This window comes from Hyperolius riggenbachi, chromosome 1, assembly GCF_040937935.1.
Source record: "Hyperolius riggenbachi isolate aHypRig1 chromosome 1, aHypRig1.pri, whole genome shotgun sequence".
Lineage (NCBI taxonomy): Eukaryota > Metazoa > Chordata > Amphibia > Anura > Hyperoliidae > Hyperolius > Hyperolius riggenbachi.
Window position 1 is genome coordinate 246,980,189 of NC_090646.1, and position 20,762 is coordinate 247,000,950.

General features: G+C 41.9%; 2 protein-coding genes across 5 annotated transcripts in view; one reads left to right on the forward strand and one right to left on the reverse strand.

Moving 5' to 3' along the window:
• Positions 1-17,924, reverse strand: part of LOC137504278 (melanopsin-B-like) — a 222,715-nt gene extending 204,791 nt beyond the window's left edge. For both annotated transcript variants that reach the window (XM_068232490.1, XM_068232473.1), the window contains exon 1: positions 17,736-17,924. Coding sequence is in view for 1 of the 2 variants with exons in the window: in XM_068232473.1 (XP_068088574.1) it covers positions 17,736-17,750 (15 nt within the window). In the remaining variant the exon portion in view is untranslated. The remainder of the gene's footprint in view (positions 1-17,735) is intronic.
• Positions 548-20,762, forward strand: part of LOC137504293 (hematopoietic prostaglandin D synthase-like) — a 277,276-nt gene continuing 257,061 nt past the window's right edge. For 2 of the 3 annotated variants that reach the window (XM_068232521.1, XM_068232510.1), the window contains exon 1: positions 548-664. The gene's annotated coding sequence lies outside the window, so the exon portion shown is untranslated. Of the gene's footprint in view, positions 665-4,333; positions 4,459-20,762 lie in introns of all 3 variants that reach the window. The other variant, XM_068232531.1, reaches the window with a different exon arrangement.

Sequence of the window (20,762 nt, forward strand, 5' to 3'; positions counted from 1 at the left end):
AGTTGGTTCAGAAATAAGTAGTAGAATATATATAATTTTACTGATAATCTACTAGTGGCAATATCCAGCACCTTTTTTTCCAGGCACCTTTATTACATGTACGCACCTCCTGCTACCTGATATTATAGGACAGCTGTAACTACCTATGATGGGCAAGGGAAGTAAGGGAGAAGTGACAGCTAGGCCAGCCAGCACACTTGTGGTGTAGTTTGAGGGGGCTTTTTAGGTTTATGAAGGATGAAGTCTAGAGCAGTGTTGCCAACCGTCCGTGAATTTACGGATTGTCAGTAAAAAATGTATCAATTTTCCCTGCCCGTGAAATCCGTAGCTGTGTTGCTGCTGTCTGTAAAAATACACAGGCGGGGGCGTGGCTTCCAGCCGGGGAGTCCTTTCCTCACAGCAGAGACAGAGCTGACAGAGATTACAGTCAGTCTCCTCTCTTTGTACAGCCAGCCAATCGCAGCCCAGATTCCAGCCTTGGTCTTTCCCAGCCTCCTCTATCCTTGCTGCCAGTCAGGCTCCGGGTCCACCTCTCTCTCACAAGCAAAGCAAAGGAGGAACGTGAGACAGATCAGAGCTCATGTGTTTGCAGTGCAGCCAGCCATCCAGCATCAGGAGTGCCAGCCACAACCAGGGCAGCGTCCCACAGACCCAGCACAGAAAGGTTTGTGCTGAATGATTCTGTACACTACTCTCCAGTTGTCTGTAGTTGCTGGCTGCCTTGTCCCACGTGCTGAAAGCAGTTCTCTCTCCCTGGGGACAGGCAGGAACAGTCTCTTCATGTGAGTCTCTCCCCCCTGGGGACAGACAGGAACAGTCTCTTCATGTGAGCCTCTCCCCCCTGGTTTTCTTTTGCTACATTCACTGTCCTAATTAGCCCTCTGGTCTACAGGGAGACTGCACACAGGAATCATGGGGGGAAGGGAGCCTTTTTATGGGCATAGATGCTCCAGCCATAGCCTGGTTCAGCTTGTTAAAGGAGTTGTCAGGCATATTTGAATAAAAAACACGCTACTTACCGGGGGCTTCCTCCAGCCCCAAGCTCCCAGGACCTCCCTCGCCGCAGCTCTGCCCGCAGCTGTTTGCCGGAGCTCCGACCCGGTCCTCGGCGATGACGTCAGAGCAACCTGGAGGTCGCCCTCCTGTACTGCGCCTGCGCGATCGGCACTGTGAATCACCGACACATGGGCAGGAGCGGACTGCGCAGGCGCAGTAGTTCTGCGCCTGCGCAGTCCGCTCCGGAGCACGTGGCGGTGATTGACAGCGGTGAAGGAGGTCCTGGGAGCTTGGGGCTGGAGGAAGCCCCCGGTAAGTAGCGTTTATTTTATTCAAATATGCCTGACAACTCCTTTAAGTCAGCTCCCCTCCTGCAGCTTTATTTCTCCTCTCCTTTAGGATACTAGAGGTCAAAACATTTGGGGGGGGGGCAGGCATATACTGTTACTTGTGCTGATGCCTACTGCTAACAGCCTCCCCTTTCGTTCTCCTCTCAGCCCATCTCCCCCCCCCCCCTCCCGGTAACTCATCGCAAAGCCCCCGGGATCCTCTTCTGGTTGGGTGAGTCAAACTCCACTGCACAGGCGATGGTCAGGCTGCTGGCGTCCTACAGCACACTATGCAGTCAAGTTCAAAACAGCAGACCAGATGAGGATCCCAGCAGGGCTGTGGGGTCGGTCCAAAAATCCACCGACTCCGACTCCTCAGTTTAGGATTCCACCGACTCCGACTCCTCTAATTTGCATATTACAATTTTGTTGATTAACAGTATGTAACATGAAATTCGTCTCTTAACTGCCAACGCTTTTTATTCCCTTTAGACTAAAACTAGTCCTTGGTAAGAGTACTTGTAAAAGATACAGACCGGAACAATGTGATAAAACAAAAGTAACAGAGGCGCCAACAAGTGTAAAATGGTTAAAAACCGTTTAAAAGGAGGGGTGTAGGTGGATACACCTCTCAGGTAAAAATAGACCAGCCACTACGCTGTTAATAAATGACAGTACTATTTATTGGGGATTCTCCAAGCATGCAACGCGTTTCACGGGCAAAGCTCCCGCTTCATCAGGCAATCGAATAGGAGAAACACTGGGGGGAGAAACAAACAGAAGAAAAATATGCCAGGGAACGCTTGATTTACAGACAAGACAGAAAACGCTAGACATTTTTATACACATTGTATATGAAATTATATATGAACTCACATGCACAGTATAAATGAACAATCTTTTACTGTAGATGTTGTTACTATGATTTAAATCCTCGGACTATGTAAAATATCACAAATTATGGACACCCATCTATGTCACCTGGTATCATAGAAAACCTATGCTCAATAACCTTCTATATACTACTCTTTCAGGTATGGTCAGTTTAGTGGAAGCTATTATGTGAAGGTCTTAGTGCCTAATCATATGGAATATGCCCAATTGGAATAATATACAGAGCCAAATGGCTCTGTATATTATTCCAATTGGGCATATTCCATATGATTAGGCACTAAGACCTTCACATAATGGCTTCCACTAAACTGACCATACCTGAAAGAGTAGTATATAGAAGGTTATTGAGCATAGGTTTTCTATGATACCAGGTGACATAGATGGGTGTCCATAATTTGTGATATTTTACATAGTCCGAGGATTTAAATCATAGTAACAACATCTACAGTAAAAGATTGTTCATTTATACTGTGCATGTGAGTTCATATATAATTTCATATACAATGTGTATAAAAATGTCTAGCGTTTTCTGTCTTGTCTGTAAATCAAGCGTTCCCTGGCATATTTTTCTTCTGTTTGTTTCTCCCCCCAGTGTTTCTCCTATTCGATTGCCTGATGAAGCGGGAGCTTTGCCCGTGAAACGCGTTGCATGCTTGGAGAATCCCCAATAAATAGTACTGTCATTTATTAACAGCGTAGTGGCTGGTCTATTTTTACCTGAGAGGTGTATCCACCTACACCCCTCCTTTTAAACTGTTTTTAACCATTTTACACTTGTTGGCGCCTCTGTTACTTTTGTTTTATCACTATACAGTCCACCCTGGGTGGAGGGGTGTTTCCCCATTTTTCTACAGAGAGCGACTTTTTAATACCTGAGTGGGGTCAGGTTCAAATTATCCCCACCTGCATTCTCAGTGGTTGCCTTTGTGGTGACCCAGACTTGTGAGTATATTTACCACGTACTTTCAATTCTTCTCCATTTGTATCAACTTACTACACCATATTGGGCTCTCGGTCTCTTTGTTTACTTGTTTTCTAAGCTACAGACCGGAACAAAGATCATCTATCAGGCCCTAGGCAATGTAACTGTGGGTACATGTAAGAGTGATGTGCAGGTACTCTGCAGGGGGATGAGGAGATTCTTTCTCTATTACACATTCTTCATGCACAATCTGAACAAGGTTTATGGGTGACAGACAACACCTCTCTGTTCAATGTGCACAACATTCTCAGTGGATTCCCTGCAGCTCTGTGGGGAGTGCATATGTAGAGTATAGTACTACTGTGTACCAAAGTAAACCTGAGACAGCTGAAATTAAAGTTTTATACATAGCTGGGGCTTCCTCCAGCCCCCTTCAGGCTAATCAATCCCTCGCTGTCCTCCTTCGCCACCTGGATCTTCTGCTATGAGTCCAGGTAGTTGAGCCAGTCTGGTGTAGTGCGCACACTCCGCCGCTAGGGGCGTACTACACCTGCGCAGCACTATTGCGCAGGTGCAGAATGCTCCTGGCTGTGGAAGCGGCACGTAGCCAGACTGCTTTGACTGGCTGAATTACCGGGACTCGTAGCAGAAGATCCAGGTGGTGGAGGTGGACAGCGAGGGACTGATTAGCCTGAAGAGGGGTGGAGGAAGCCCCAGGTATGTATAACACTCTTCTTTTCATCCGTCTTAGGTACCCTTTAATTTGTAGTCACCAAACCAAATTTTAACAACATATCAAATTAATTGATTTCATGAGTAAAGAGAGTGCATACATTTGCATAAACCAGCATCAATGCAGAATTATTTCCATCTCATTGACCATCTCTATTAGTGACATGGCTACACATCAGGCTTTATTCTTACAGCATAGACGTTATTTAGTATATATAAGAGATTCCTGTGTACACATCATATATACTGTACAGTCACAATCAGATATGTATATCTGACTTTAAAAATACAGGGACTGCTTTATTGAAGCAGCACAAGTAACTATTTTTTATTGGTTTTTTCATTTTTGTGGACTGAGCACAGCTATTACTATATACTATATACTGTATATATACATTATTTTTAATGACTATTATCTGAGAAATAGAACATTTTATCATATTTTCTATTTTAATTACAGTTACAAATTCATTAGGAGTCGGAGTCGGTGCATTTTTTCCCGACTTCGACTCCAGGCACCCAAAATTGCTCCGACTCCACGACTCCAACTCCGACTCCACAGGCCTGGATCCAAGGGCCTTTTAGGTGAGTTATGAGGGGCTGAGAAGTGAATGGGGAGAGCGACGGGGATCAGGACAGGTAACAGTATACGCCTGCTACCTGTTTTTCCCTCTGGTATTCTTTAATTTCTATTAACCCTAAAGGCACATACCCACAATGTGACTTTTGTTGTGATTTTGCTTGCAACCCACAATTTCTCGTTCATGCCTGTTGTGCGCCGCTCTGTGCTCCCGTGGTAGGAAGATGGATCAAGGAACACTTAACATCCTCCTGATACTCTCTGGCCAGCCGTGGCGACCTCCACAAAGCTGGCCTGTCGCAGCCAGCCAGTGGCTACTGCGCATTCGCGTCCCTGAGCCCCACACACCCTGGTTTCACTCCCAGTGCTGGGCGTGTTCTGCACAGTAGTGAGTTACATGTACTGCATATGCGCAGAATGTTCCCTGCCACAGGAGCGCAACTAGGGTGCGCGCAGCTTGGGGCTGCACATGCGCAGTGGGGTCGCCACTGCTGACCGGAGGGTATCAGAAGGACGTTGTGGGCATAGAAGTCCAGGGGGCTGGAAGAAGCCCCAGGTAAGCTAAAATCTTTTTTTTTTTTATGTGACTTCAAGAGACACTGAAGCGGAAAAAAAATGATGATATTATGATTTGTATGTGTAGTACAGCTAAGAAATAAAACATTAAGATCAGATACATCAGTCTAATTGTTTCCAGTACAGGAAGAGTTGAGAAACTCCAGTTGTTATCTCTATGCAAACAAGCCAAAAAGCCGCATCTACACGAGTAGATGCGGCCGCGATGCTCCTTATCAATTGAGCCGCTGATGCGGCTCGATTGATAAGATCCGACAGGACGGATCTCCGCACCGCCGATTCCCTGCTCGATCCCCGCGAGGGGACAATGGCAGGGAATCGTGCGGGAGATAAGCGGTGCCGGCGGGGACGAGCGGGCACGAGCGGGGAATCGAATGCGGTGCACGCGCGGCGAGCGGGGACGCGGCGGGCACGCGGAAGAGGCGATCCGGCAGCTAATCGAGCCGCCGGATTGCTGCAATGTCCCATGGTGTAGATGGGGCTTTAAGCTCTCCGACTAAATTAGTCGTGGAGAGGGCTGTTATCTGACTTTTATTATCTCAACTGTAAGTAAACTGTTTACTTTTTCTCTGCTAGAGGAGAGGTCATTACTTCACAGACTGCTCTGAAAGACTCATTTTGAATGCTGAGTGTTGTGTAATCTGCACATATTATAGAATGATACAATGTTAGAAAAAACACTATATACCTGAAAATAAAAGTATGAGAATATTTTCTTTGCTGCTAATCTTCTAGTAATTATTCATAGTACACAACCAATTCACTATATCATATTTTTTTTTTCGCTTCAGTGTCTCTTTAAGATTCCCTTTAAGTTTCCTTTCACTGGTGCCTGCTGAGATGGCGCACATGCAAGCATATATACTTACCTGGGGTTTCCTCCTGTAAGCCTCTCTGTGTTCTCCCGAGCTGTTCTGTCAATAACCACTGTCAGCACCAGTAGTAGGGTACTACAGCATAGCACTGGCCCTAGCCATGGATCTCCTTGGTCACATTCCTGTGGCGAGCAGCGTACTGCACCTGCAAAATTAGTTAAAGCTTGTAACTACTAAGGCACAGAATGCTCCTGGCCACGAACGCAACCAAGGAGGTGCACGGCCAGGGCTATGCATGTGCAGTAGTCCTTTACCAGAGCTGACTGCTGGAGAATAGACCAGACCAGATGGAAACCAGGGAAACATATAGATTACAGGGGTCAGGAAGAAGCCACAGGTTCAGATAGTGGAAAGAAATGTAATCTGCATTAAAGTACCACTGAATTGGCACCAAAAAAGGTGATGTTTTACTTACCTGGGGCTTCTTCCAGCACACTGTAGTCTTTCAGGTCCCTCATTGTCCCCTGGGTCGCTTACTTGTTGCCTGCTCTGAAAGCGCTGCGACTAGAGCTCTAGTTGCAGCTACTGCACATGCCCAGTCTTGGCATTTGTGGGCCTCCTTGATTGTGCTCCCATCACCAGGTGCACTCTGCGTGGGCACACGGCACAGTACAATTCTATTGGGAACCACGTGAGCGCACAATGCTCCTGGCGAGTGTTTCTTGTGGGCTTCTTTTTTTGTAGGAAAGGGGGGCTACAGCAAACTTTTTGCTGAACAGGCCCACTTACACCACTGCTAAGTTCATGTATATATGGCTCCACCCATGACCACGCCCATGTTCTATTACATGGCCAGGCCCATTTTTGGGCAGCGTGCGCCGCAGGGTTTGTGTCAGTAAATTTTTAGATCTTTGTCAGTAAAATTTTTTGGAAAGGTTGGCAACACTGGTCTAGAGTGCCAGGCTCCTGTGAGGTAAATCTGGGCCTGTTATCACTCAGCATATTTATACACTATAACCCCCTGTGATCATGGGAAAGGGAAAGGTGATAAGGGGTAATCCCTACCCTTCCCAATAAGCGTATACAGAGCAGCATAACAGAAACCACATACCTACTCCAGCAACACAAGAATTTTCACTTTCAGGAGATTTTATAGTCAAAAATAACCCTTTAATGTATATAGCAAGTGACAAATGTTACTAAGAATTATAAGCTATTCACAAAATGTTGTTTTAAGAATTAGCAGAAAGCAGCATGGCAGCTTCCATTAAACAAAGATGACAGATTGAGCATACTGTATCTGTCCATCAATGTAAAATTGCTCTAAGAGACTCTGTAACAAAAATGTCAGCCTTATTTCTTCTATCCTATAAGTTCCTATACCTGTTCTAATGTGGTCTGGATTACTGCAGCCTTTTCTAGTTGCACTGTCTCTGTAATATATCTAATCTTCTTTTCTTTGTCAAGCTTTTTCGACCCAGGGAGGAATGGGCTGCCTCTGTTGTAATGAAATTGAATACACGTTATACACTCCCCTTGCAGGCTCTTTGTGGGTTGTTTACTTGTCATAGACTGCTTTCAGTTTCAGCTTGTCTGTGATGCAGTTTGTGAGGCTGAGGGGGGAGGGAGCTGCCTGTCATATGCTGAGAAACTGTGAGAATCTCAGACTGGAATGCAGTTAATTCACTATGTAATAAAAACTTGTAGTATACTGTAACACAATGTATATACTGTATACATATATATATATATATATATATATATATATATATATATATATATATATACACATCACTTACTGGTTAGCAGCCATGTTTTTTGTTTGTAAACACTGCCTAAAACTGGCGATTAAAAGCCAGGATCGCGTCTGGGAGTGGCGGAGACAGCAAAGAGGGATCCAGGAGATCACAGTGACTCGATTGGTATTTTTTTTTATTGTACAAATCGGACAGTACAGATTCTCTTTAAGTAAAGAAATTTGTAATTAAGGGATTTATGTATCATATAATTCTGCACGAGCAGCACGTCTTTGTGCTCAGTGCAGGAGAGGAGACACCGTGCGACTTTGCTGAGAGTCGCCGGCCTCAATGCAATTTTCGTCGGACTGGGGGACAGAGAGCTTAACTTCACAGTAGGTGAGTGAAAGGGTATAACCAAGTATTCATGGGTATACTTACATGCATACCAATGCGCTGTACTCAGGGTTCCTTTTAAAAACAAAATATTTCATCTTTATGACCCTTAAATACAATTTGCATAATAATTTAGGATATGGTGTACTAATAACTAGTACAGTCTTCTTTTTTTGTTTTTTTGTGGGGGTTGTTGAGATTAGGGCAGCACGGTGGCGTAGTGGTTAGCTCTCTCGCCTTGCAGGGCTGGGTCCCTGGTTCGAATCCCAGCCAGGGCACTATCTGCAAAGAGTTTGTATGTTCTCTCCGTGTCTGCGTGGGTTTCCTCCGGGCACTCCGGTTTCCTCCCACATTCCAAAAACATATAGATAAGTTAATTGGCTCCCCCTAAAATTGGCCCTTGACTACAGTACTTACACTACATAATATAGACATATGGCAATGGTAGGGATTAGATTGTGAGCTCCTTTGAGGGACAGTTAGTGACAAGATATATATATACATTGTACAGCGCTGCGTAATATGTTGGCGCTATATAAATACTAAATAATAATAATAATTACCTTTTCTCTCTAGGTAGACATTTATTTTTTGTTTAATTAAGTACTGAACATATGTAACTTAAATTGACAGATCTATTAACACATTAGTCAGCATGCAAGATGTGGTAACAGTGGAAATACATCCCCCATGTGATGTGGTTGATTGATGTTAATGAGAATAATGGGACATGATGAAAGAAGATAATTCCTCTCTTCCACTCATTAGAGTCATTCCCATAAATCTCCATCCTACATCCTGAGTCTGCTTCAATGCAAAATCTGCTTGCTAATCTGTCAGTTGTGAAACAAAACCAGAACTTTTTAATAGTACACTTTTCTAATGTTTGTTGTCAAGAAGTAAGCTACTTCTGCTATGAGCTATTCACATTACTTTGTGTTTACATAGCACAGCACTATTAGCACCCACTTTAGGAGAAATTATTATTGTACTGGGCAGTCATAAAAAGCTTATGCTATAAAGTCACTGTAGTTCAGTAAAACATATCATTTTTATATTATAATGTGTATGATTATGTGCTGTTTACATCGCACTTTAGAAAAGATTTCCCAATCCTTCCTCAACTCCGGAATGGAAATTGCTGATAGTTTCATATTCAGTATAGTTAAAAGAAGAACATATGTCTAGTAGTTAGTAAAAATAATGCTGACATTTTTGTTAATATTTGAATCTTTACCTAGCATTCATCAGACCAATGCTGGGGTCTCCTCTTGTACTCTGACCAACATGGTCCCTTTTACACTCGCTAGCTGTCCTACTGTCCAGATCTTGCCACCTTCTCTGTGGCTGTGATCGGTGCCTGTAGTGAGTGCTAGTTGTGTAATATAGTCCAGTTATTGGAGCTCTGCACATCAATGCAGATAAATAATTCAGGTATAAGTTTTGTTTGAAAGCACTGCCATGTTTCCCACTGTGCAAATCGAATGTAAGTATACTTGTGGCTAGCTACATTCACTGCTTCCCATCCACTTTCAAAAAAAAAAAAAATTTAGATTAGAATTAGCACATAATTTGCATCTGTTTTGTTATACACCAATAACACAGTGCTTAAGCTCCCCAGGAGTCACATAAGGGATACTATATTTCCTATGTGGCCCTTCTGGACCAATATGATCAATCTTATTACTAATATAGTCAATATATATATAAAGGAGTTCCAGACAGGATTTCCACAGATTCACGATAGGCCAGGTGATGCAGTCTCTTAAGGTGCGCTTCTGTATTAAGAATGAGCAATTCTTCTTTTATGTACTATCAGGATCAGAACAGCGCTGCTCTTCTACTGTATCCTACACCTCCACCGGATTCAGCCTGTGAGGTCGACCTGGATTACATAGGCCTTAATACGCCTCTGGGGTATTTACAGGCTCCCCTCACCCTCGAACCTCCTGTAGTCTTTCTTATACCAGCACTCCATCACAGATCATCTGGGCATATTGCATGCATTGTACCTCAACAACAATAAACATCCTCATTGCGCAGCATATTTAAAACCAAGTATCTTTATTACTAGTTTACACTCACATTTGGTGTGGGCTTTAAAAGGCTTGCGGAGTACATTAACGGGCTCCTCCCCCGTGCGACCTCCCGGGCTGGCCGCCGTTAGATGTATAATCGGGTCCCGGAGCCGTCCTGTGCACCGCTACACCTCCTCCCTCCACGCGTACTCCGGCTTCCGCATAAGGCTCCTCCCAATCGATTTCGTCACCAACGTGACTCATTCAGGGGATGGAGCCTTCTGCGGTTGCGATTCCTATATGCTGCAAAACCCCTCCCACATGGGCGGGTTCCCAGCGCCGTGCGCTTCACACACATCCTGGTATCTGCGTTCCAGGACTCTTTATAATATCATTCTCGGAGCCCGGTAGCTCACACTTACATAGGCTATTCATTTATACATTCAGACTTCTACACAATATAATACAATAATATTAAAAATACCGAGAATGATTAAAAATAAAATAAATTAAAACCTGTCTTATACGTGTCTGCTACTAAAAAGGATTTATTGCAAAAAGTATCTCATAATAGAAGTCTCTCATAATAAATCCTTTTTTAGTAGCAGACACGTATAAGGCAGGTTTTAATTTATTTTATTTTTATTTTTAATCTTTATCAGTATTTTTAATATTATTGTATTATATTGTATAGAAGTCTGAATGTATAAATTAATAGCCTATGTAAGTGTGAGCTACCGGGCTCCGAGAATGATATTATAATGAGTCCTGGAACGCAGATACCAGGATGTGTGTGAAGCGCAGGGAGGAGGTGTAGCGGTGCACAGGACGGCTCGGGGACCCGATTATACATCTAACGGCGGCCAGCCCGGGAGGTCGCACCCCCCGTTAATGTACTCCGCAAGCCTTTCAAAACCCACACCAAATGTGAGTGTAAACTAGTAATAAAGATACTTGGTTTTAAAGAGACTCCGTAACAAAAATTGCATCCTGTTTTTTATCATCCTACAAGTTCCAAAAGCTATTCTAATGTGTTCTGGCTTACTGCAGCACTTTCTGCTATCACAGTCTCTGTAATAAATCAATGTATCTTTCCCCTGTCAGACTTGTCAGCCTGTGTCTGGAAGGCTGCCAAGTTCTTCAGTGTTGTGGTTCTGCTATGAACTCCCCCTTCTAGGTCCCTCTGTGCACACTGCCTGTGTATTATTTAGATTAGAGCAGCTTCTCTCTTCTCTCTTATCTTTTACAAGCTGGATAAATCGTCCTCTGAGCTGGCTGGGCTTTCACATACTGAGAAATTACAGACAAGGGCAAAGCTGTTTGCAGGAAGAAAAAGAGCAGCCTGAAACTTCAGTGCATGAGAGATGCAGGGGAAAAGAAACACACAATGATCTCTTGAGATTAAAAAGGAAGGCTGTATACAGCCTGCTTGTGTATGGATGTATTTTCTCTGTGTGGACATACTGTACATCAACCTACTTCCTGTTTTGGTGGCCATTTTGTTTGTTTATAAACAAACTTTTTAAAACAGTTTTTAACCACTTTTAATGCGGCGGGGAGCGGCGAAATTGTGACAGAGGGTAATAGGAGATGTCCCCTAACGCACTGGTATGTTTACTTTTGTGCGATTTTAACAATACAGATTCTCTTTAAATATGCTGCGCAATGAGGATGTTTATTGTTGTTGAGGTACAATGCATGCAATATGCCCAGATGATCTGTGACGGAGTGCTGGTATAAGGAAGACTACAGGAGGTTTGAGGGTGAGGGGAGCCTGTAAATACCCCAGAGGTGTATTAAGGCCTATATAATCCAGGCCCACCACTTTTGGTGAGTGTCGACCTCACAGAGTGAATCTGGTGGAGGTGTAGGATACAGTAGAAGAGCACAGCGCTGTTCTGATCCTGATAGTGCATCTATTTTGTATTCAAGGCATGTATTTAGTTCCAGAGGCTTCCAGGGCTCTGCATTGCCTCTGTAGGCTTGCAATTCAGGTGCATCCTTGAGCGCTGTCACTTTTTTGTCTGTTTGTTTTATGAAATGTGTATACCATTTATTTGATTAGCTGCACGAGGATTATTATGTTTTTATCGTTAGATTAGTGTTAGGTCTTCCCCAAGGGGGTACATCACTGCCGTGGGGAAGTCTATTAGGTCATAATTTGGGCACACATTATCACTGAAGCTAACACCCCCCTTTGCCTGTAGTGAATGCTAGTTGTGTAATATAGTCCAGTTATTGGAGCTCTGCACATCAATGCAAATAAATCATTCAGGTATAAGTTTTGTTTGAAAGTGCTGCCATGTCTCCCACTGTGCATGTGTAATTTTTTTTATTGTGAGGTACCTGGCTACTTAATTATTTTATCTGGTTGACTGTTGCAACTTTAATTTTATTGGGCAGCATGTGACTACTTGAGGAATTATATGATGGCATGTGACTACTTGATGAATTATCTGATAGCATGTGACTAATTGATGAATTATCTGGTGGCATGTGACTACTTAATGAATTATCTGATGGCATGTGACTACTTGATGAATTATCTGATGGCATGTGACTACTTGATGAATTATCTGATGGCATGCGACAACTTGATGAATTATCTGATGGCATGTGACTAATTGATGAATTATCTGGTGGCATGTGACGACTTGATGAATTATCTGATGGCATGTGACTACTTGATTAATTATCTGAAGGCATGTGATTACTTGATGAATTAACTGGTGGCATGTGACTACTTGATGAATTATCTGATGGCATGTGACTACTTGATGAATTAACTGGTGGCATGTGACTAATTGATGAATTTTCTTATGGCATGAGAGTGCTTGATGAATTATCTGATGGCATGTAAGGCTCCCCACCCCCAACCTCCCTACGCTAAAGGGGGAATATGCTTATGCTACATACACTAAGGGGGGCGGGGGGGGGGGCGGATGATCTGATGCCTAAATACACTAAAAGGGGATCTGCGACTGCAAGACTAGTAGCCTAAGCCTATATACACTAAGGGGGGATCTGCCTATTATATGCACGCGCACACACGCGAAGAGGATGAATTGGGGGGCACCAAAATCTGGTTACGCTCAGGGCACTGTGAAACCTAAGGCCGGCCCTGCTTGTGTTTAATTAAAAAACACAACTTTTAATCTTTATGACACTTAAATACAATATACATAATAATTTGGAATGCGGTGTACTAATTACTAGTACAGTTTTTTTGTGGGGGTTGTTGAGATTACCCTTTTTTTCTGTATGTAGACCTTTTTTTTTACTTTGTTTAACTAAAGAGAACCCAAGGTGGCATATTATAATCCTAATAGGACCTAGGCATGCACAATGACATGACTCTGGGTCACAGTACCGCCGATGCCAGCCCCCCCTGCATTGCGCTGCATCCCCTTAAAGATCACCAGCGTAGGGACAATCTGCTTGAAGTACTCCTGGGTTGCGGTTTGGCTTCCTATTGGAGGAAGCAAACAGAGGCGCAGAGTGGTGGGGGGAGTGCGTTATCGAGGGGGGTGATGCTATGAGGCTGACTGACAGCCTCACATAAATAAAGCCAGCTAGCGACAAGCAGATTGTTGCTAGGCTGGCGATCTTTTAAGGGTGTGCAGCGCAGCACAAGGGGGCTGGTAGCGGCAATACAATGATCCAGAGGCATGTCATTGTGCACATGACATGCCTCTGGGTCCTATTAGGATTATAATATGCCACTTCGGGTTCGCTTTAATTAAGTACTTAAGTAACTTACATTGACAGATCTATTAAGACATTAGTCAGTATGCAAGTTGTGACAGTGGACTTGTATCTCTAAAGTGATGTGGTTGATTGATGTTAATGAGAATAATGGGACATGATGAAAGTGGAACATTTCTATCTTCTACTCATTGGAGTCAATTAATCTCCATCCTACATCCTGAGTCTGCTTCAATGCAAAATCCGCTTGCTAATCTGTCATTTGTGAAACAAAAACAGAACTTTTTAATAGTACACTTTTGTAAATGTTTTAGTCAAAAAGCAAACTACTTACTGTGTGCTATAAGCTATTGCCATTACTTGGTGGTTACATATCACAGCACTATGAGCCGCCCACTTTACTAGCAATTATTATTGTACTTTGTATCTTAAGCTCATGCTATAAAGTCAAAGTAGTTCAGTAAAAAGTATCAATTTTAAGTTTTAATGTGTATGATTATGTGCTGTTTACATCGCACATTAGAAAAGATACATTTCCCAATCCTTTCTCAACTCCGAAGTGTAAAATGCGGTTTCATATCAGTATGGTTAAAAGATAGCATACTGTATGTCTATTAAAGCAGAGTTCCCCAACCCTGTCCTCAAGGCCCACCAACAGTACATGTTTTGCAGAAAACCACACACAATCACAGGTGAGGTAATTAGTGCCTTAGTAGAGCTGATTAACTACCTCTGTGGATGTCCACAAAACATGCACTGTTGGTGGGCCTTGAGAACAGGGTTGGAGAACACTGTTTAAAGGACTATTATCACGGAAAATGGTAACAATTAGAATACATGTATGTGCATGTGTGTAAAATATAATTTTTTCCAGACTGAAATGCATTATAAATTACTTTTGCCAATGTTGTAGGCACTTACAGAAGGTAGTAAAATTGAGACGGATTTGACAGGTTTTGGACCAGTCCATCTCTTGGGGGATTCTCAGGTTTTTTCTTTATTTTTAAAAGCATTTACTGAACAGTAGCGTCTCAGTCCATCTGCCAAAATAGTGTGCAAATGGGGAGGAAGGCAGGTTGACACCTTTGTACAGATTCTTTATAGGGAGTGTTTTGTAAAGAATAAAGTAAATACTGGATTTCCCTCATGAGGACATGGACTAGTCCGAAACCTGTGAGGTGTGTTAAGGTTTTAACTTCCTACTGTAAGTGACAGCAGCATAGGAGACAAGTAGTATATAGCAAATTTTTTTACTAAGAGAAATATAATTTTCTACACATGTATTTTGAATTGAATTTATTATTATTATATTTTTTTTTTTTTGCAACAGTGGTCTTTTAAAGAGGAACTATGGCAAAACTAGGCTGCTCCAATATCCCTATTATAAGTTGTATAATAGGGACTCCATAGAACCTGTGTGAACAAAAATGGCTCTAAACACCCATTTTTAATCTTGTAAACAGCTGATCTGGGTCAGTAACTCAGCTGTTAATGTCAGGGACGCAAAGACAGTTCCTCCGCTCTGCACCACACCACATGGTCTCTCCTAACTCATTTCAGCCTTCCTTTACTTCACAAAAGTGAAAAGAAACAAGCACCAGTTTCAGCCTGCTCTGCTTACAGACACAACTGTTTTTCATCTCAGATCAGCTGTTTACAAGATAAAAAAATGGTGTTTGAAGTTATTTTCTTCACACATACTCTATGGAGAAATGTACGCTGTCACTATTACACAACTGATAATATAGATATTGGAACAGCACCATCTCATTAGTGCTCCTTTACATAATAATCATTAAACTTGTGTTAATATTTTAATCTACACCTAACAGCTACTGCTGGGCACTCCTCTTTAGTCAGGGTCACTTTTACACTCTATATCTCAATTCAGATCATGCCACTTTCATAGCCACATCCCATTAAATTAAGCATTGTAGGAGGCAAATAGACATTATATCATTGACTCCAGACACAGTGTATCATCTACAGAAGAGAAAGGGATGACTGTGTGGTAAAGAATGACACAAAGATGTTTACAGGAACCTTCTTATTCCTTGTATACTCATGTTTGGGGGATTAGCAATTTAATATTTTCCTGAAGATCTGCTTTACCATGTAGTAAGTTAACATAAAGATGAAGTTTGAACAAGCAGAATAGCCTATGAAGTGTGAGCTAAAAAAGTAAGAAAAGAACTAGACTTTTACATTTGTAAGCTCATGGAATAGTTCCAGTTTCCAATATCCAAATACGAACAGCAGACATCAGTCAAAACAATTTTTCCCAATGATTTAGGGTATTAAAAGTCTATCATTGTTTCCCCTACACTTTTTGTCAGTTGTACACCCACTGCTCATTCTTCCAATCCCCCATCTCCATGGGAGAGGAAATGTTGCTTGGCCGAGAGCCAAGGAAGCACGTTTGTATGCAGATAACCACGCAAACTATCCCCCAAAGCAATCATAAAAGGTTTTTAAAGGAATGCATTTCTATAATCTATATGTAGCTTACATTGTGAATTTCAAATAGTGCTGAAAATCCAGGCTTATGAGAGTACAGCTAATTAGCTATTTCATTGCACATGCTATAATTGTATCTGTATGCATGCTGTAAAGGACCGCACTTACTGTTTCCTGATATAGCATGATGACATAACCACGTAGTGATGCACAGGGCAAACTGTCATGCAATACAAGTTGTCACAATATAATTATGTGACAGTTTGACACGTTTTGATGTAAAAACAACTGCCATTCAATCAGATCAATAAAATATAGCCCTGGATAAGATACATCTGTGCTCAAATGTGTGTTACTGCACATTTCTCATTGATGCTCTCTGCTACTTGGTAGTTTCATATAATTAGGATTGCATCTGTTTTTATATATACTGCAATGTTAGGAAGCTGTAGACATGATTGTGCAGTTAAAAGTCTACATATCTCTAAACTGTAGGATAAAGTTAGCTAGTCAATTCAACAGTGACAGAAAACTTGCTGGCATTTTACAGTTCTTGCTTGTATCTAAGCCACCTGAGTATCCAGACTATCAGTATTCAGAAACACACAGCTCTGTAAACCTACTGAGGGAGAATCAGAGCTAGAGCGCTTGTATTTGTACTGTGTTATGATGTGGCAGCATGCATTATTTTTCATCTGATATTCATTAGGAATCATCCTCCAAAGAATTTTAGTGCATGCATTTTCAAAGCATTCAATACCGTTATTCATGCTTTTCAGAACCACCTTTGCCATCACATAAGTAATTAATTTTGTAATAAATCCAGTTATATTCCCATTGTCCACTATAATAACAGTACAATAAAGTATAATACATAAATATAATAAAAATAAAATATAAACTAAAATATAATACATTCATAAATATCTAAAATTCATTTTTTAAAATGAATATTGCACTTGCTAAAAATAGAGCTTAGTATGGGTGTAAATTGTAAGAACAATATAATAAACATTGCATAAACCTTATTAAGTGAGAACAAAACTTTAACAGGGGGCTACTTTAATATATACAGACAAACCAATGAACAATGAGCATTGACCTTTTCCACACCTGAAAGTGTATGTAATCATAGTTCTAGAGGCATACTTATATAGTACAAGAAAAAAATCAATACCACAAGCTATGGCTAAACACGACAATGATCAGTATCAAATACAGATGGTGGATTGTATTAGGAATGCAGTTACGGATTAATCAGAATGGAAACTATTCCTGTTCTGCAGATTCATTCTTTAAGGAAATAGAAAAAAGATGTTCTCAACTAAAATTCTGATTTAATATACATATGAATGTAGAACATAGCGTACTAGAACATCCAGACAATTACTGGAAAGAAAGAAAGACAGAAAAGAAAGAGCCTATGCACATAACATCTGTATGAACAGTGTCTAAAACTATGAGACTCTGTGGTCGTCAAACGGTCACTGAAAGAGCAAGGCATTTAAAGCAATACAGTCATCCTAGAGTCATAGATACATGATAACACAGGGTACAAACTGGTATAAGAGGTCCTTACCTCCAGCTCTGCCATGCTCCTTTCCACCAGAGTAATAAATGTGGTGTGAATGTGACAGGTTAGCCCCAAGCACTAGTCAGGGCTCTTTTCCCTGTGATTAGTTTATGAGAGCAGTGTGTATCCCACTGAATCAGCACATGGTTCTTAGCAGCACAGCTGAGACCTCCCTATTCCCTCCTCATCGCAGAGTGCACATAGTGCTGTTCATTCACGTCAGTGGCTGATGTGAGACACACGTTTACCACCCCTGACTGAACAGGAGGAGGAGTGGGATGAGAGACAGGTGGATCATTTCATTTGTATGTTTATTCTGTAATAGTGCCATCTTTCATCACTGACATCAATGAAAAAAACTGTTGCATTATTTAGCATTATTATTGCCTGGTGACTTTGTAAAAAAAACTATTGAGTTTTGTAAAAAAAAAAAAAAGTATCAGAAAAATGTAACAGAGAACCAGATACTGTGATATAAATAGGGTGTAAATAAATAGAGTGAACTGAAACAGGACTTGGATAAGACAATTTGAATCATTTTCTTTCCAGTTTAATCGAATAGACCATATTCTATTCTAATCCTGATGCTTCTAGTAAAGCAATGTTTATATCAAAGGTGTCAACACAAATCATTGGTCCTTAGGTTTCCATGGTTTCACATCCTCATGATTGACTGAGACCACTGGGCAAATTCTGACACCTCCACACTATACTGATGTGTTCTCAGAGAAGTCAACCAGTATAATTCTGCCCTAGGGTGTCTATAAAAAAGTTTAGACAAAAAGGATGCCATATTTGACTTTTTCTTTGGTGTCCACTTTTGAACTCGTAATCACCATTTTTATAACATAATGATCCGATTCAAATGATGCAAATCCTTAAAAAGATCCGGACTTCCTATCACTAACCTGGAGCGGCTGCTTTGAGAGCTGCATGACGCAGCTCAATCTGACGTCCAACTTCAACACCACGTGTTGCGTTCAGGGCAGTTTCTAGGCTAAATGTCACCCAGGGAGAGGGTGTAAAAATCCCCCCCCCACGCCGTGGAGCCAGGTATAGGTGCCCACAGTTTAGGTTAGCTATGTAGGTGCCACCAGTATGAATTAGATAGGTAGGTGCCTGCAGTATAGGTTAGATAGGTAGGTGCCTGCAGTATAGGTTATATAGGTAGGTGCCTGCAGTATAGCTTAGATAGGTAGGTGACTGCAGTATTGCTTAGATAGGTAGGTGACAGTATAGGTTAGATAGGTAGGTAGGTGACTGCAGTATAGGTTAGATAGGTAGGTGCCTGCTGTATAGGTTAGATAGGTAAGTGCTTGCAGTATAGGTAGGTGCCTGTAGTATAGGTTAGGTAGGTGACTGCAGTATAGCTTAGATAAGTAGGTGCCAGTATAGGATAGATAGGTAGGTGACTGCAGTATAGCTTAGGTAGGTGACTGCAGTATAGCTTAGGTAGGTAACTGCAGTATAGGTTAGATAAGTAGATGCCAGTATAGGATAGATAGATAGATAGATAGATAGATAGATAGATAGATAGGTGCCTGCAGTATAGGTTTGGTAAGTAGCTGCCTGCAGTATAGGTTAGATAGGTAGGTGACTGCAGTATAGCTTAGATAATAAGGTGCCAGTATAGGTTAGATAGGTAGGTGCCTGCTGTATAGGTTAGATAGGTAAGTGCTTGCAGTATAGGTTAGGTAGGTAGGTGCCTGCAGTATAGCTTAGGTAGGTGACTGCAGTATAGCCTAGATAAGTAGGTGCCAGTATAGGATAGATAGGTAGGTGACTGCAGTATAGCTTAGGTAAGTGACTGCAGCATAGCTTAGATAAGTAGGTGCCAGTATAGGATAGATAGGTAGGTGACTGCAGTATAGGTTAGATAGGTAGGTGCCTGCTGTATAGGTTAGATAGGTAAGTGCTTGCAGTATAGGTTAGGTAGGTAGGTGCCTGTAGTATAGGTTAGGTAGGTGACTGCAGTATAGCTTAGATAAGTAGGTGCCAGTATAGGATAGATAGGTAGGTGACTGCAGTATAGCTTAGGTAGGTGACTGTAGTATAGCTTAGATAAGTAGGTGCCAGTATAGGATAGATAGATAAATAGATAGATAGGTAGGTGCCTGCAGTATAGGTTTGGTAAGTAGGTGCCTGCAGTATAGGTTGGATAGGTAGGTGACTGCAGTATAGCTTAGATAAGAAGGTGCCAGTATAGGTTAGATAGGTAGGTGCCTGCTGTATAGGTTAGATAGGTAAGTGCTTGCAGTATAGGTTAGGTAGGTAGGTGCCTGCAGTATAGCTTAGGTAGGTGACTGCAGTATAGCCTAGATAAGTAGGTGCCAGTATAGGATAGATAGGTAGGTGACTGCAGTATAGCTTAGGTAGGTGACTGCAGTATAGCTTAGATAAGTAGGTGCCAGTATAGGATAGATAGGTAGGTGACTGCAGTATAGGATAGATAAGTAGGTGACTGCAGTATAGGTTAGGTAGGTGCTGCAGTATAGATTAGGTAGGTAGGTAGGTACTGCAGTATAGATTAGGTAGTTGCTTGCAGTATAGATTAGGTAGGTAGGTAGGTGCTGCAGTACAGATTAGGTAGGTGCTGCAGTATAGATTAGGTAGGTAGGTAGGAGCTGCAGTATAGATCAGGTAGCTAGGTAGGTGCTGCAGTATAGATTAGGTAGGTAGGTTGGTAGGTGCTGCAGTATAGATAAGTAGGTGCTGCAGTATAGATTAGGTAGGTAGGTAGGTGCTGCAGTATAGAGTAGGTAGGTAGGTGCTGCAGTATAGAGTAGGTAGGTAGCTGCTGCAGTATAGATTAGATAGGTAGGTAGGTGCTGCAGTATAGATTAGGTAGGTAGGTGACTGCAGTATAGATTAGATAGGTGACTGCAGTATAGCTTAGAGACAGGTAGGTGCTGCAGCGGTGTTGGAAGCGGGCATAATAGTAATAACTCACCTTTTTTCATCTTCAGCCGAATAGCCGATCCCACCCAGCTTCAATGTCTTTCCTGTCCCGGCATCTGTCTCGGTGGTATATTC